Raw genomic sequence first — 15,284 nt, 5'->3', positions numbered from 1 at the left:
CTTCTTGTATCTATCATAGTTGTTATTTGTATTTTGTGTTCTTTTGCTATTTCTATTTCACAATTTATGGTAATTAAAGAACTATTTTTTTTTGGCTTTTCTATACTATAAACAATATTTCCTAATATTTCAGTATTTTCTTGTGATTCTGCTGAATTAATTTATAATAACCTATTACAATAACACTTTTCACATAATATTGAATATGTATTATAATATTTATTTGCGACTAACTTGCTACACTTATGACATTTTTATGGCCAACCTAAATTTATATATTTATATTCTTCTTCAGATTGTTCTTCTATGAATGCACACATATACTCTTCTAAATCACTATTTGAACTACTTGAATCTTCCGAGTCTGAATCTATCATATTTATACTTTCTATACTATAAATACTCTCATTATCACTTAAATCATCTAAGCTATATATTGAGTGTATTTCCTCATCCTCTTGTAACTTAAACAACTCCATCAAATGTACTTTATGTTTCAGCTGTTTTCCTAATTTTGGACATTTAGGTCTAATGTGTCCAACTTCTCCACATAAATAATATTTACAACTACTCTTATCTTTTGGTGCTTTATATTTTCTAATCCAAGGTCTGCCACTTCTTTTCTTAAATTGTTTTAGAATATATTTTCTCTTCCTTTATGGTCTTCAAGGTCTTATGTTGTTTGTAGGGTTTATATGACCTATATTTCTTTTTGTATATTTTCTTATGCTTATTTTTCTTATGATAACCATACTGTTGTGGTAAATCTATATTTTTACAACTCATGTAAAATTGTTTCCTAATCTGTCTCTTAACTTTTATTTGACTACACTCTTGTCTAAGTATCATATACGTGTTGAATTCTATGTCCTATTTCAATATCACTTTTCTTTGGATGCTTTTGCCATTTATTCCAAATCTTTTCTCCTATTAGTCACTTTATTTTTGTCATATAAGTATCTAATAAATTAATATCACTAATTCTACATGCTCTTCCTAAATATTTAAAGAAATCTGATGTATACTCAGCTATGTACTGTAAATCACAAATTTGTAATTGTTTTAAATTTCTAATTGCTCTTATCTGTTTTTTTTTTCGCTTCTGCTGTAACATCCCACATCGCCCAGGGGAGTGATCCTTATATGTATATTCCATCCCTATTTAGCACGAGGCCTTTTGGGAGCTCACTGGCTTCGGATTCCGTAGGAACTCCGAAGTTAAGCGAGAAAATGGTTAGAGCAATCCCATGATGGGTGACCCACTGGGAGGTTGCTCGTGAGTTCCCAAAAACAAAACCGTGAGGGAATGGTAAGCCCAAAGCGGACAATATCGTGCTACGGTGGTGGAACGGGCCCGGGAAGTGATCCACACCGGGCCGGGATGTGACAATTTGGTATCAGAGCTTAACCCTGGTCGCGTGTGTGCCGACGAGGACGTTGGGCCCCTAAGGGGGGTGGATTGTAACATCCCACATCGCCCAGGGGAGTGATCCTTAAATGTATATTCTCATCCCTACCTAGCACGAGGCCTTTTGGGAGCTCACTGGCTTCGGGTTCCGTAGGAACTCCGAAGTTAAGCGAGAAGAGGGCTAGAGCAATCTCATGATGGGTGACCCACTGGGAGGTTGCTCGTGAGTTCCCAAAAACAAAACCGTGAGGGAATGGTAAGCCCAAAGCGGACAATATCGTGCTACGGTGGTGGAACGGGCCCGGGAAGTGATCCGCCCCGGGCTAGGATGTGACATTTGCCATCTAACCTATTATGATCTATAAATTCTTTTTTAATCAAAGTAACAAAACCATCAATATTAAAACGTGTTTTAGCTACATGATGCTGTTCTGAATTTTAAACTTTCCATGACTAAAAATAATAAAAAACTAAACCATCTAAAGTATGCTCAAAGTAATCTAACATATTTTATGAATTACTAAAATCTAACATTAATGTTGCATGTACGCAACCTTTCTCCCATCTCTCAATCATTCTTTCCCAATCTTGTGGATCTACATTATCTAAATTTAATATATTTTCTGCTATATTAATTTGTTCTAATCCTTTTAAATATGGAATCCTATTTTTTCTAGGTGGTTTCATCATACTTTCTTCTATGTAATCTACTCCAGCTTGTTCTTTATATTGTTCATTTGTTGGTCTCAAAAATTGTTGACCAGTTCTACCTATGTATCCTGGATTTTCTACTCCTGATGTACTACTTTCTTCTGCTGGATTACATTCTACTTTCAATTCTAATAAATTATTATATTCTTTTGATCCTTAAATATGTTCTACTCCTATTTCTAAGATTAATTTTTTCATCTCTTTATCTAAAATTCTATGTAATCCTAAATCATATGTCTTATATTTTTCTAAGTTTTGTTCTTCATCTAAATGATTAATATCTTTTATAAGCTTATCTACAATATGATCAAAATTTTGCTCAACTAAATTAATATCTAAATTATCAAAAACCATATGAATACTCTCATTTTCGATCTCACTCTCATCCTCTTCTATATTTTCTAGTTGCTTGTAATTACTAAACCTAATTGTTGCTTTACCTGTACTAGTTTCATATATTTGTACTCTATCTAGTTGTCTATTTTTTGCTACTTGTAAATTAGGTAATGTCCACTAAGTTCCTTCTAAAAAGCTATTATCTACGAGTTTTGCTTCTATCATATTTACATGTTTACTACCAAATATTTGAACTAAATTTTGAAATTCTAAATTAAACTTATGATTATATTTATCAGACATTTTTTCAATATACATTAAACTAATACACAAATTTTTATACTTTCCTTTCATATTATAATTTTTTTGTTCGTATGCTTACTTTAACATGTTTACTAAATTCGTTTATTATCATAACATAATTTGAAATACATCATATGACTGCTAAGTTTGAACTTAAGTCTACTTCAGCTGTTGCTATTGCTGCCTGTTAGTGAGTATCTCATCTATCATTGTATATGTATACTAAAACTTTTGTGCCTACTTGTGCTCTGGTTAATCCTACTATTCCAATTAATATTGTTCATATGTGAATCTGACTGAAATGTGATTTTCTCAAATGGATAACTGCTTCCTTACTAAGTAAATTAAGTGTAACCTTTTTATCAATACAGCTAACTTCATGTTGACAGATACTACTTACCATTCTACTTCTATTTTCAAATAAACCTAATTGATACAAATTGTATTTATTTTTTTGTGTTCTCTCAAAACCTATTCTAATAAATTCTTGTGCTTCTTCATTTGGATAAATATCTTCAGCTCTTTACTTCTTTTCCTTTTCTCCTAAAGAGTTCCATTTTCTGTTATCAAAATGATTTATCTTAGGTCTTCTAATATGATTATTTGTACTTCAAGTTAAATTTTCTAATTTTTCTAACAAAGATGGTGGAAGTGATGAAGATGCGTTATGTAAAACTTGATTTATTTCTACTATTTATTCTTCAACTTGATCTAATTTTTCAACCAAACTTAAAACTAATTGAATAATTAAATTATTTTGCCTAATGAGAATATTACTACTAGCTACTTGTGTTGAAAAATCTGTTAAACCTACTGGTTCTTTATCTAACTTACTAATTTCTTTCAAAGTTTGGATATATTTTCTACTAGTTCTAGAATCAATCATTAAACTAATAATCTATCTATTTTCTTATGCAACTTATCTATTTGTTCACTCAAATCTTTCTGCACTAATTGAATTTTTTGAACTTCTAATTTTAATTGCTCAACTATTTTTAATGATTTAAGTTCTACTTGCTTAAGCTTACTATCTATGAGGTCAATAAGCTCTTTTATCTCTCTTTTGCTAGGAAACCTTCAAATATTTTTATTATTGTATTCTAATTGAGATGTAATATAATCTAAATTTTTTCTAATTGTTTTTATGGAATTTTTCTGAAAATGTTCTAACAACTGGTTTAACAAATGATTATGCTTATTATTTTCTAAGTTTATATTTTCTGCTTGACTAAGAATAAGATTTACTGACACACCCCGACCCAGAATGTCCACTAGGACTCCGAATCGAGCTGTGATGGCCAACACCTAGAAGGTGACAAAGTCATAAAGTATAGTGATGTGGAAAATGTGAATAAATTTAAACCTAAAAGTACCTAAAGACAAGAGTGCATTGTGAGCAGGAATGAACCCATTTCACACATGACGTTAGAGCATAAGTAAAGTACAGTAGTTTGCGTAAGGATCATACCCTTAGAGGTAGCCACATATACTGAGATTTGCCAAGAATCCTCGTCAATACGAAGTTTCAGCAGCTAAAACATGGAGGGGCGAAAAACAAGGGTGAGTGGGCCTAAAAATAAAGTTTTAATAAAAACCTTTTGAAAATGTTATAACCCCTCGCTGTAAAACCCGTATAATTTCCCAGAAAATAATAATATATACATAATAGAAATCAGGCTTGACAGCAATGAAAACCAAAGTATGTGCCATGTCAAGTATCTCAATAATAAATATGTAAGCCAAGTGTTGTGAATCAATATAAAATGATATGCCAGTAGGAGTCACCTAACGTGACCCGTACGGCTGAACCTATAGTTCATTAACCAATTCTTGCACACGAGTCGGAACCATTTAATGTGATATATATGACAAGCTAGGTGTAAATACATACGCTCAAGTGCTATGATCACGTGAAGGCTATGCGAAGTATCGCAAGTCACCTATGAGTCGAAACCACCTAATGTGGTTTGTACGACAGGTTGGCACCTGCCTTGGATCCAAGGTGAGCATATGGTGCGAGAGGTGAATGATCACGTGAAGTCTAGGCCCTAGCCTTAGGCGGAGCACTAACACCGGGGTGCAGGATAACGAGCATTAAATGCATCTAAACATAACCATACACACTGCATTCACTATCATCAATATGCACTTACCTGAAGCTTACTTGGGCATCCGCAGCGTCATGCAATAATATGCATATCTATACTAATGCATATACTAAAATGTAATGCAATTGACATGGCCTTTAAAAGCGTAAATCCATTTAAACCATTTTTGGGAAAATGGAAAACACATATATATACGTATATATAGAAGACCAAAAGCCCACTCACCTGAAGTCCACGCTAGAACTCCCTAGCACAAACATCAAGGCGTCATGAACGATCAGCACCTAGAACAATTATCAAATCATGTCTTAGAATTCTTATCAATAAAACATGTAACTTACATATCCTACTCGGGAAGATCCATAAGTCGGGAAGATCCATAAGTCGGATTCCCGATCTGTAAGTTTCTAATATCCTCAAATATTATGTACTATAATTTATCAAAATTTAGTGATGATCCAACGGTCGGATCGTCGATTGCTACAATAATCATCCAACGGTTGGATCGTTGATTGCTATAATAATTGAGTGGCGGACCTTAACGGAACTAGGTTCAAATGATGGAAATTCGTCAATCGGACTTTACATACAAAATTGGAGAATCAAATTTAGCCTAGGAAGGTCAAGGGATGCCTCGGCCCACGCGTCGTCGCAGGTGGTGGTCGGCCGTCCCGACTCGCCTGAAAATTCAACTATTTCTAAAAATTCTCAAACTTCACAGAATTGAAGATCTCAATTAGTAGAGCAACTTTCATACCTGCAACCAAGGCCAATTTGGCAGGGAAAAGCCCCAATTTCACGAAAACCCGTCGGCACCCTATAAATGAGTGGTTCTTGATTCAACTCCAAACAAACTCCGACAGCTCAACCAACGTATGAGCTTTGTTTCAGACCTCAGGGAGAGTCTAATGATGGTAATAATTGGAAGAACACGTTTCAGATTTGGTGGATCTTGGCCATGGGTCTCACGGCACCCACGAGCTTATTTCTTCCCAATTCCGAACTTAATCTCCTCAAATTTGATATAGAAATGGTAGAAGAAATGTCTATATGATGATTGGGAGTGGTAAATCTGCCCAATCCATCGGAAAAATGATGAATTTCGCCGGAGAAACCTATGGGTCGCAACCGGGTTCGCGGGTTAAGGGGAATCCAGTTTGGTTCCCCTCTTTCTCCTCCTTTCTCCTTTCCTTCCTTTCTCTCTTCTCTGATTGGTTACTCTTTCATCTCTCATTTCCTCACTGGTCTGTTTCCCCCTACTTTCTCTCCTTTATCTTACATCTGCACCAACCATCTTTCTTTTCTTTTAATCTGGGCCACACACGTGGCTTTCCAGATTTTGCTCTGAAAATCTGGAGCTTTCTTGAACTTTATTAATTTACTAAAATGCCCCTAACTTAAAATGTTAATATCTCATTCGTTATAACTCCAAATTGCGCCCCGTTTACGCCTACACGTCCGTAACAACAAGTACTATAAGGATACACCAAGAAAATGAATCTTACATAACTCGACAAGGCGGTCAACAAAAGTCAATGCATTTGCCTCGAAGGGCATTTTCGAAATTTCACATTTAAAATTTTATAAAGACTATAACTTTTGGGGATGGGTCGTTACATCTACAATACTATTGGCTTGTGGATTTTCTTCGCTATGCAAAATATGATTATGCTTTCTCAATGGAAAATAACAAACTAAACTATTTGGTCTAAGGTTATTTTTCTTTTTTGAGTTTCACTAAATTTCTAAATTAAGGTAATTTATCATAAACTATAGTCTACCTTTCTCTAAAATTATGGCTAACTGGTTTCTTATAAACTCTCTTTCTTCTCTCAAAGTCTCTAAAACTTGATCTATTGCTCTTTTTGCTACTAAAATTTTATGTTGCACTTCTGTATTATTATATTTACTAATAAATGAAGGATGTTCAAGATAACCAAGATAAAACTTCTACTTCTTCAAAGTCCTGCTAATTCTTTTGGAGATATATGTTAATCTTTACTTTATACTAGTTATAGTTGGGTGTCTGGGACAATAAATACCTGGTGGTTGTGGTTGACAAGGTCTACAAGGACAATAATATATGTTATTCATACAAAATAAAAGAGTGATATCAGTTGTGTTAATGACTTCTGTCTTCAAGGTACTATTAAAATGCTAAACTTGGCTCTGATACCAAATTCGTAAAGTAAGCCCGGTTAAATAGTCAGATGGCCATTACAACAACTAGACATAAAACCTTGCACATGGAACTCAACATGTTTCAGCATAACAGCCACTCACAATGCAAGTATAAGGCCTTAACGGCTGAACTCAAAGATACAAAGAACTCAGAGGTACCCTGATTAATGTCCAGTTATTTGTATGGCAAGCATTCAACTATAACAGAGTGCTCGAACAAAGAATGATCTTCAGTTTAGCAGGTTAATAATATAACTAAAATAGTGTTTCCCTGTTTTGGATTAGAAGTCTATTTAAACAAGCAAACTAAATAAAGAAAAGAAAACTTACTTAAGACTTGGAGATTGCTTGAATCTGTACACTTGAACTTTTATTGATATATAGAATGTTTACAAAGAGAAGTGTTTACAAAGGATGCCAGAAAGGTTTTGGATGCTTGAGTGTATGAGGATTGAAGTATGGTGTGTCTCTGGTGTGTGTTTACAATGAATATAACTCCTCTTATATTACATTGAATGAGAATATTATGGTAGTAAAAATCTTTACAAATGAATGGTGTAGACGTATCCTTGGTACTTGTCATTTGCCATTTTGCTTCTACTGTTGCTGAAATTGTCAGCACTGTTTCTAAAACGTGGTCTGACTTATTTGTCTTCTTTTGCCTTGTTTTGATAAATGCATGTGAACTTGCTTGTCTCCTTTTGCTTTGTCTTGATAAATGCATGTCAACTTACTGCATGGCTTGTCTCTTGGAGCCCATAACTTTGTCATTTTTTTTATTTTTTATTTTTTTTTATTTTTTTTATTTTTTATTTTTTTGCTTTGATGAAGAGCATGTGATTTCAGATGGATGTTGGAGATTGAGATACTTTTGTCTCTTTTTGTTAAAAGGTTTTCAAGGGCAACCTTGCCATTTTGTTTTGTTTTTTTTTTTTTTTAATTTATTTTTATAATTGAATTTGATCAAATTGTACCGAAGTCAGTAATTTCCGTCAGGCCAAAAAAGATGTGTGAAGTCCCGGATTTTCTCCGTGCTTATAGCAGTTTCCAAGCTTTCATGGCCAATATTGCCACTTGTGTAAACCACCAAACAGGTTGTTCCTGAGGAACTTGAGCTTTAATTTCAATGGCGAAATCAAACAACTCCTCCAATGTGCCAAATATTCTGTCTTGAAGCTCCGGCGTAAATTTGTTTGGCAGGACCATCACGAAACAGCCACACTCTTCGTGTGCATGGCAAACATCTTTGCGTAACGAGAGCCAAGAACTTGTCCCTGGCTTCCAGCAGTCCGCTTCGGAGAAATCGACTACTGGAATCTTGGCCACTGCTGCTATTGTAAGGCTCATCTTTTCCCTTGAGTTCGAGGCTAGGGCTCTAAGGATATTGAACTGCAAGCTGAACATATAGCTAGGCTGATGTATTTCAGATTCTTTTTGACATGCTTATTTGTTTTTCTTCCTGCACTTTAGATGAGTTTAAAGTAGAATTACGCTTGTATACAATAAAATGCTGAGATTTTAACTCGTAGCAGCTCGATCGGACCATGCAATTTGCATTTGTACATCTTCAGATCTCAGACATACTTGTAAATCACGTTTCTTCTTGTGAATTTTATTTAAGTGATGTTTAGGTCAAGTTCTTGAAGCAATTTAAAAACTAAGATGAAGTTCTTGAGCCAATTTCTCATTCTCTTCCTCTTTCACACTCTTTCAAACCCATCCACTTAATTGAGACGGGGACGTCACGAAACCATGAAGTCAAGAATATGGAAGAATCATGGAACCGGAAGTGAGATTCAACAAAACTTATTCTCCTCTTGCACACCCTTGTTCGTTCATTTCTAGCATTTGGATCGGATGAATTAAAAGAGAATCAGAGCAAAAGCTAGAGACCCACAAATATATATGCCCTACGCTAATACAACTCTTAACACTCCTCCAACATTAAAAGTAGTTCACTACATCAGTTAGCCAGACTAGATTCAGAATTACAATGGATCCCCCATGCCGAAGAGCGCCATATCAGTATCTGTAACCCACCGGCATCCCATGCTTGTCCAAGCCACCAGATCCCGGGTAGGCTTTATTTGCAAAGTTAGCGTGCAAGGCAGACGTCCATTGTGTACTTGATCTCGACTCACCAAAGCCATGAATGGAGTGCCTCTTCGTTGAGCTAGACCTATCATAGTGAGGCCCCTGCTTCGGAGCACTAAGAGACCTCAACTTAGCCTTTGATGATTCAGTGCACGCCATGTAATTTGGGTAATCGGAATAGCCGCTTAAGTAGCTTTTTGAGCCATCACGCTTTCTAGAAGTGAAGGGGCTTCTCTTCAAAGTAGCTCCCCGTGATGAAGCAGAATAAAACTGCGGACTACTGTTGGCAGTGCAGAAAGAGTCTTCCTCAACCTCTCGAGAGAGTTTCAATGGGCTAAAAGATTGGAGCTCGCAAGACGATGGACTTGGAAGTGTTTGATGGTTTGTGGAGGCTTTTGAAGTGGTAAAGCTATGGCTGTATTGGTCTGAGGCCAGAGCGAGGTGAGTAGAGTGAATAAGATTTATTCGTTTAGGTACAATGTATGGTTTCCCAGTATCAATTTCGAGGACCCTGTCATTCTTTTCATCATCAGTAGTTCCATTTGACCTGGAGCTATTTCGCTGCAGGATGTAATAGGCATGAGAATCTTATATAAGTAGCAACCATGAAAATGCAGTTGAAGGAAAGGATTTGAGCATACCCGAAGTATTGCCAACTGCTCATGCTTTGTACTCCTCAGTTGGATAGGATGTTCAAATTTTTCAGGGGTTGCTGGACCCTGCATGTAGATGAGATTTTTCCTTTTTAACGAATAAACAAACGTTTGGAAAACACAGATGATGATTTGGTCAGGATAACTCGTAAAATATACAAATCAAATGCGAATACACTTTCAATTTAAAGAGTATATCCCATATCATGTCCTCATCCACCAATCAGAGAGATTGAGAAATAAACTAGATACTGCAGATTACAAAACGCAGTGGTTTGCAGGTAATGAAAAAATTAAACACTAAGTAGCAAGTAGTTAACTCGATTCATTTCAATAACTAGTCTTATCGTTTCACCAAGAGAAAACTGTATAAGCAGTGCTAGTACACGGTTAAAGTGGAGGTTAATGATCAGTGGGACAAGGTAAATCTATATAGTAGTAGCTTGGAAACCATCAATACTTTCCCTCTAACATGTTATACGCCTCCAAGTTTGATAATGTACATTAACTGTTATACGTATCATGCTACTTGTCAACCTGCCATTCTCATTTATTCGACTGCGAAAGCTGTGATCAGCATATAACTTACACATGAATGCGACATGGAACTTTTATAATTTCCACCAAACAAATCTTCATCACGACATTATATGTTTGTACTGAAAAGACTGAAAAGTACATGCATGAATTCAAAAGGCTTCTGCAGTTTAAAAACAAATGGTTCACCACCACCCTCCACACACCCACCCCCCCCCCCCCCCTCCCTTTTTTTTTTTTTTTTTAAATCAAAAGTCCACGATTTCAATTGTTTAAATCTACTTAAAAGCACTCAAATTGGAGGGCATTGTAAATTTTCCTTACAGATTGGTGAAACTGAAAAGATTTGGTCCTTGAGTGCGAGAGCTCAGAAATCTGGGCCCTCCCTACTCGAGCTCTTGCCTGCGTTCGCAATATGGTTTGCAGTCGCTGTAACCGGTCAGCATAAAACTTCCTCACAATATGACCTCTTACCAACGCCTGAAGTCTCACCAATCCCTTTAATGCTTGCAATGCTCTCCTTGCCTTCAAAATGTCCATTCAATAAAGTACGTTAGCTTATGAAAACCTAATAAAACACAGTGGAGATGATACTGATCACTAACAACCAAAGTAATAATGAAAAACGTTTCACAAACCAACATTTTCGATTATAATCAGGCCATAAGGTATTGATAACAAAACCAAGAGACATGGTTTCTCTTCGTCGGAGCATCAGTACGTAAACAGAATCATAATCTGATTCATTGAAGAGCCTAAACTTCAATGACGTTTCAAAACATGGCGCCAAGGAGACCAACGTAGAATTCGAATGAAACAGGCGCCTAAATGAAAACAATTTTAGGCCAGTGGTACCAAATAAATCTATGACTCTGGCATGACAATAAGCAAACAAGGACATTTCACTGCCAGCCCTTGCAAAATGGTAAGAAGTTTTTATCCACTGTTTGACTCATCTCTGTCTGCATATTAATTTAAAATTGAAGAACCCAACCTACATTACACCCAGTAAGGACTTCCTGTTACCTACATCCCCGGGATCCACTGTGGCGTCCCGGACAATCATACAGTGACGTGTGGGAAAGTTAAAGCACATAGCATTGTATGATTGATCTGGGACATGACCGTAGCATCCCTGGAGTCTCTCCTCCTCCCCTCCTACAAAGTCAATTAGGCAAATTCTTTTTAGGAACCCACCAGACTTTAAGTGGGCAGGACCAAACAGGCAAAAACGGCAACAGGCATGGAGTTTAACGTTTAGCCATCCACCCACTCCACTCCACTAAAATGCATATAACAAAAAAGTGACTGTTAAACAAACTTGATTAGATTTAGCAAGTCCCATCCTACTAACTCCCCCACCCCACATGACTCGTCGCTTGTATTAAATTAGCTAATCTTAACACTTTAGCTTTTGGTTTCTACTATGCTACTATGAGGAAAGATCGAACACTGAGAAAGCAATTTTTTTGCCCAAGCCTAAGGTATCCTGCCTGAAGGGTAAGACTAATCCCTAGTGGGGCCTAGAAAGACTAAAGACATTTCAGTCCATCCTTGGCCACAGTCAAATCGCTCAGGTCGTCTCAAAACTTTCAACTAGAAAATCATCCGCGTTTTGCCAATTTCGTGCCTCGTACCAAAAATCAGAGAGCGAACCTGACTTGAAAGTCTTCCACAATTCCACTGAATCACTTGTTGTGGCTAACTGAGAGAGCACTTGAAAAAGCCAAAAGCTTTAAGACTTTAAAACCCCAAATGGGCAGTAAAAACAGAAAAGCCAAAAGCTTCAAAAAATCACTAAAAAACCCAATAAAAATAATTTTGCAATTATAAAACCCGAATGTAAGAGAAAAGCCAAAAGCGTTAAGAAATCATTGAAAACTCAATTGAAATTAACACTGTAGTTACTAAGAAAAACCCGAAAGTGCAGTAAAAGCGGAAAATCCAAAAGCTTTAAGAAATCACTATAAACCCAAACGACAAAGTGCAGTAAAAACAAAAAAGCCAAAACTTTTAAACTGAAAACCCAATTGTACAGCCACTTGGTACAACTCCTATTTCTCTTCACGCGAAAAACCTTAAGTTCGATTCTTGTCAAAAACAAATTTGAACTATATTATTACAAATTTATTATGGATAATACGAATATCACCGGACTATAATACTAAGTTGCAAGTGGGAGGGAATCAAAGAACCCAAAAGCCACAGTAAATCCATGACATTGACATTTTGACAAATTTGTCACCACGGCAACACCAACTCATCCACATACCTTTTTCCAAAAACCATCTACAAAATGCACGGAACAAAAGACAATTCACACAAAACAAAATTAGAAACCAGATTTTATGCAAACTTCCAATCACCAACAACCAAGACTTAATCATCCATTCTCTCTCTCTCTCTCTCACTCTCTCTCTCTGAAAACACCAACACAACAAAAATGGAAGGCCTCTAAATTGAAGGGCCATGTGTGGGTGTACCGAACCCTTTGGGAGATCCAGTGGTCCACACGCTCTCCCTTGGATAGTAGCGCAGTACGCAGCCCTCGGCGCATTATAGTGGGCTTTCCAACATTGAAAAATGTATAGGGGTACCTAGAAATGGCAGTGAAAGAAGCTGCACGCGTTGCCGTTTTCGGAGAAACGACACGGAATGTACAGCTAGATGCAGCCCGACTGGGCATTAGAATAATTTTACCAAGACCGAAACGACGTCGCATCGGGCCTTCGGTTACAGAAGGTGCAACAGTGCAGTAGTGGAACTGGATAGAAGAAGAAGTGGTACTGTTTGTGTAAGCACCAACCAGAAAGTATGGAAGAAGGGACACGTGTCAGCTTCCAGGCACAATGCTGATCCCAGTAACTTAATCAGAGATTAACGGTAGACTAAAAAATTAAAGGAATTAATACGGGGATACGAACCAAACAGCCTCGGAAAGCAGCTTGAATTTTCACAGCGGCCCATTCTTCTTCGCGAATTCCGATGCGGCTACCGTGCACCGCGGAGCTTCTGACGAACCGCCCGCTGCTGGTCAGCCGTACCACCGCGGCGGCCGCTTGGGCGGCGGCGACTGCGGCCTCGGCCACGGCGGCGGTAGCGGCTGCCACGGCGATTGCGTGTTTGTTGGGGTCGACAGTGTCGTTGGAGGAGTCAGTGCGTTGGTGATGCCGTACGGGGTCGTTTTGGTGGCGCTTTTCTCTGTAGGACTTGACGAAGCTCCAGCGGTGTTTGTCTTTGGTGGGTGGTTTAGGGGAGGAGGAGGAGGAGGAGGACGGGGGTTGGTGGGCGGGGTTGAGCTTTTTGAGGCCCAGGATGCTCCAGAACCATTTGGAGGCTTTGCCCATTGTTGGGGGTGGGGAGTGCGAAGGCTAAGGGCGGTGGGATGGGAGTGGAGTAAGAAAGTGGTGGTGGTTATGGACTTGCATTTGCAGTTGCAGGAGAGAGAGAGGAGTGGGAAGAGGGAGTGAGGAACGTGTTGATGGTTAGACTTGGGAACTGCGGAGTATAAGGGCATGAAGGGGAGGGAATTTATACGGTTGAGATTTTGTCAAAGGAGGGAGGGGCCGTTGATTTAAACACGTGTTGTTGGGAGGTGAAATTCTATGCTCTCTCCCTCTACATGGCGCGTATGCTTCACCCCATTGCTACTTTCTTCTTCTTTTTTAAATTTTTTTATTTATTTGTGGTTTTTTTTCCTAAATTCTTGGCCGATCAAAAAGTTGGAGTAAGAACAAAAGAGTGCCAATAATTTAGGATATAACGTATTGTTTTCTAGTTTTTATTTAATACAACAAGATAGAAAAGATGATGACATAAAAATTACACAAAATAAAAGTGTAGAAATTTGATACATTCAATTGTTTTTAAAATTTTTAGAGTAACAATAACAATTTCTTTGATTAATTTTGTATTAAATAATAAGGGTGAAGAACAAGCCTTCCATATGGATCGTAGTCTATCTCCTTAATGGATGTCAAGTCTGGTGGGAAGATATTGATGATGTGACCTTTGACCTGCCCACGCCTTCCGATCCTCTCTGTCCTTGTACCAAAATTCACCTCTGTTACCTTGATTCGAGGTTGAGATTTCCTTTGTCACAGCTATGGAAGGAGATCCTCACGCACTTCCACATCGGTCTTTGTAACCTTACTTCGACCTCTGTTCGCATTATCTCCTGCTTCGATCGCCTGAATGAGTGGTATCATGTCGAACTAGGTTTGTCTGAATATCGTGTTCTCTATCAGCTTCGGAAGAGCACCGGCACTTGCTACTTTTTTCAATCTCGATCTACGCTTCGTTGGCCTGCTTACATCACTGAGCTTTCGGGTCATGACAAGGATTGGTACAGAGATATTCTTTTGGTAAAAGGGACTAGGAGGGAGATATATCTGAGCCGAGAGTCCCTTGTAAGCTCGGAAGTGACATTCTATGCAAAATGGATGATCAGAATCTTGGCCGGTGTCGTCCTGAATTTATTGATAGTGCCTTCAAAACCATTCTTACTTTGCACCAGAGTTGGAAGTGGTAGTGTGCCGGAGAGAGAGTGCACGGGAGAGACGGCATCATCAACCTCTGCTCTAACCATCCTATCCCTAACCATGTGTGGGTTCGGACCCAAGATGCATTGAAACCTCCAAAACGTTCTAAAGATGCCCCTAGGGCGGACAAGAAGAAAAGGAAGAAAGAAACTGATCTGAAGCAGCTCTGAGAGCGATTCTGGCTAAAACATCTAAGAAGAAGACCAGGTTGGCAAGTGGTCCCGAAGTCGGTTTAGATAAAGCGCCTGAGATTTGTGAGATCATGTATCTTTAGACTTTGTATTAATGTTATTGTTAGCAGTCTGTTTTGACCTAGAGCCTTTTTAGCCATTTCATTGTTGTATTAGTTACTTACCTAATTATTTGTGACACTATATATGTACACCTTTTGGTTAAGCCATGCATGCTTTCA

The 15,284-nt window shown here is 37.8% G+C and overlaps 1 protein-coding gene across 1 annotated transcript; it reads right to left on the bottom strand.

Annotated features, from left to right (window-relative positions):
- Positions 1-8,837: 8,837 nt before the first annotated feature.
- Positions 8,838-14,264, bottom strand: LOC125479588 (protein IQ-DOMAIN 22-like). Its single transcript, XM_048589092.1, has 4 exons — positions 13,256-14,264; positions 10,656-10,856; positions 9,783-9,860; positions 8,838-9,702 (listed from the first exon to the last, which is right to left on the bottom strand). The coding sequence occupies exons 1-4, from the start codon at positions 13,676-13,678 to the stop codon at positions 9,070-9,072; spliced, it is 1,335 nt and encodes a 444-aa protein (XP_048445049.1). The 5' UTR covers positions 13,679-14,264; the 3' UTR covers positions 8,838-9,069.
- Positions 14,265-15,284: the final 1,020 nt, after the last annotated feature.

Source organism: the organism of the source record quoted next, unplaced genomic scaffold (genome assembly GCF_019419815.1).
Source record: "Pyrus x bretschneideri cultivar Hongxiangsu unplaced genomic scaffold, Pyrus_bretschneideri_v1 Contig3, whole genome shotgun sequence".
Taxonomy (NCBI): domain Eukaryota; kingdom Viridiplantae; phylum Streptophyta; class Magnoliopsida; order Rosales; family Rosaceae; genus Pyrus; species Pyrus x bretschneideri.
Note: the sequence above shows the minus strand (reverse complement) of the source record. Positions and strands in the feature narration are given on the sequence as shown.

Excerpts from the sequence above, each read along its gene's own strand:
- LOC125479588 (XM_048589092.1), bottom strand. The coding sequence starts at position 13,678 with ATGGGCAAAGCCTCCAAATGGTTCTGGAGCATCCTGGGCCTCAAAAAG. Across the intron at positions 9,861-10,655 it reads CTTTTCAGTTTCACCAATCT|GGTCCAGCAACCCCTGAAAA; the intron begins GTAAGGAAAATT and ends ATCTACATGCAG. Across the intron at positions 9,703-9,782 it reads AGCAGTTGGCAATACTTCGG|CGAAATAGCTCCAGGTCAAA; the intron begins GTATGCTCAAAT and ends TACATCCTGCAG.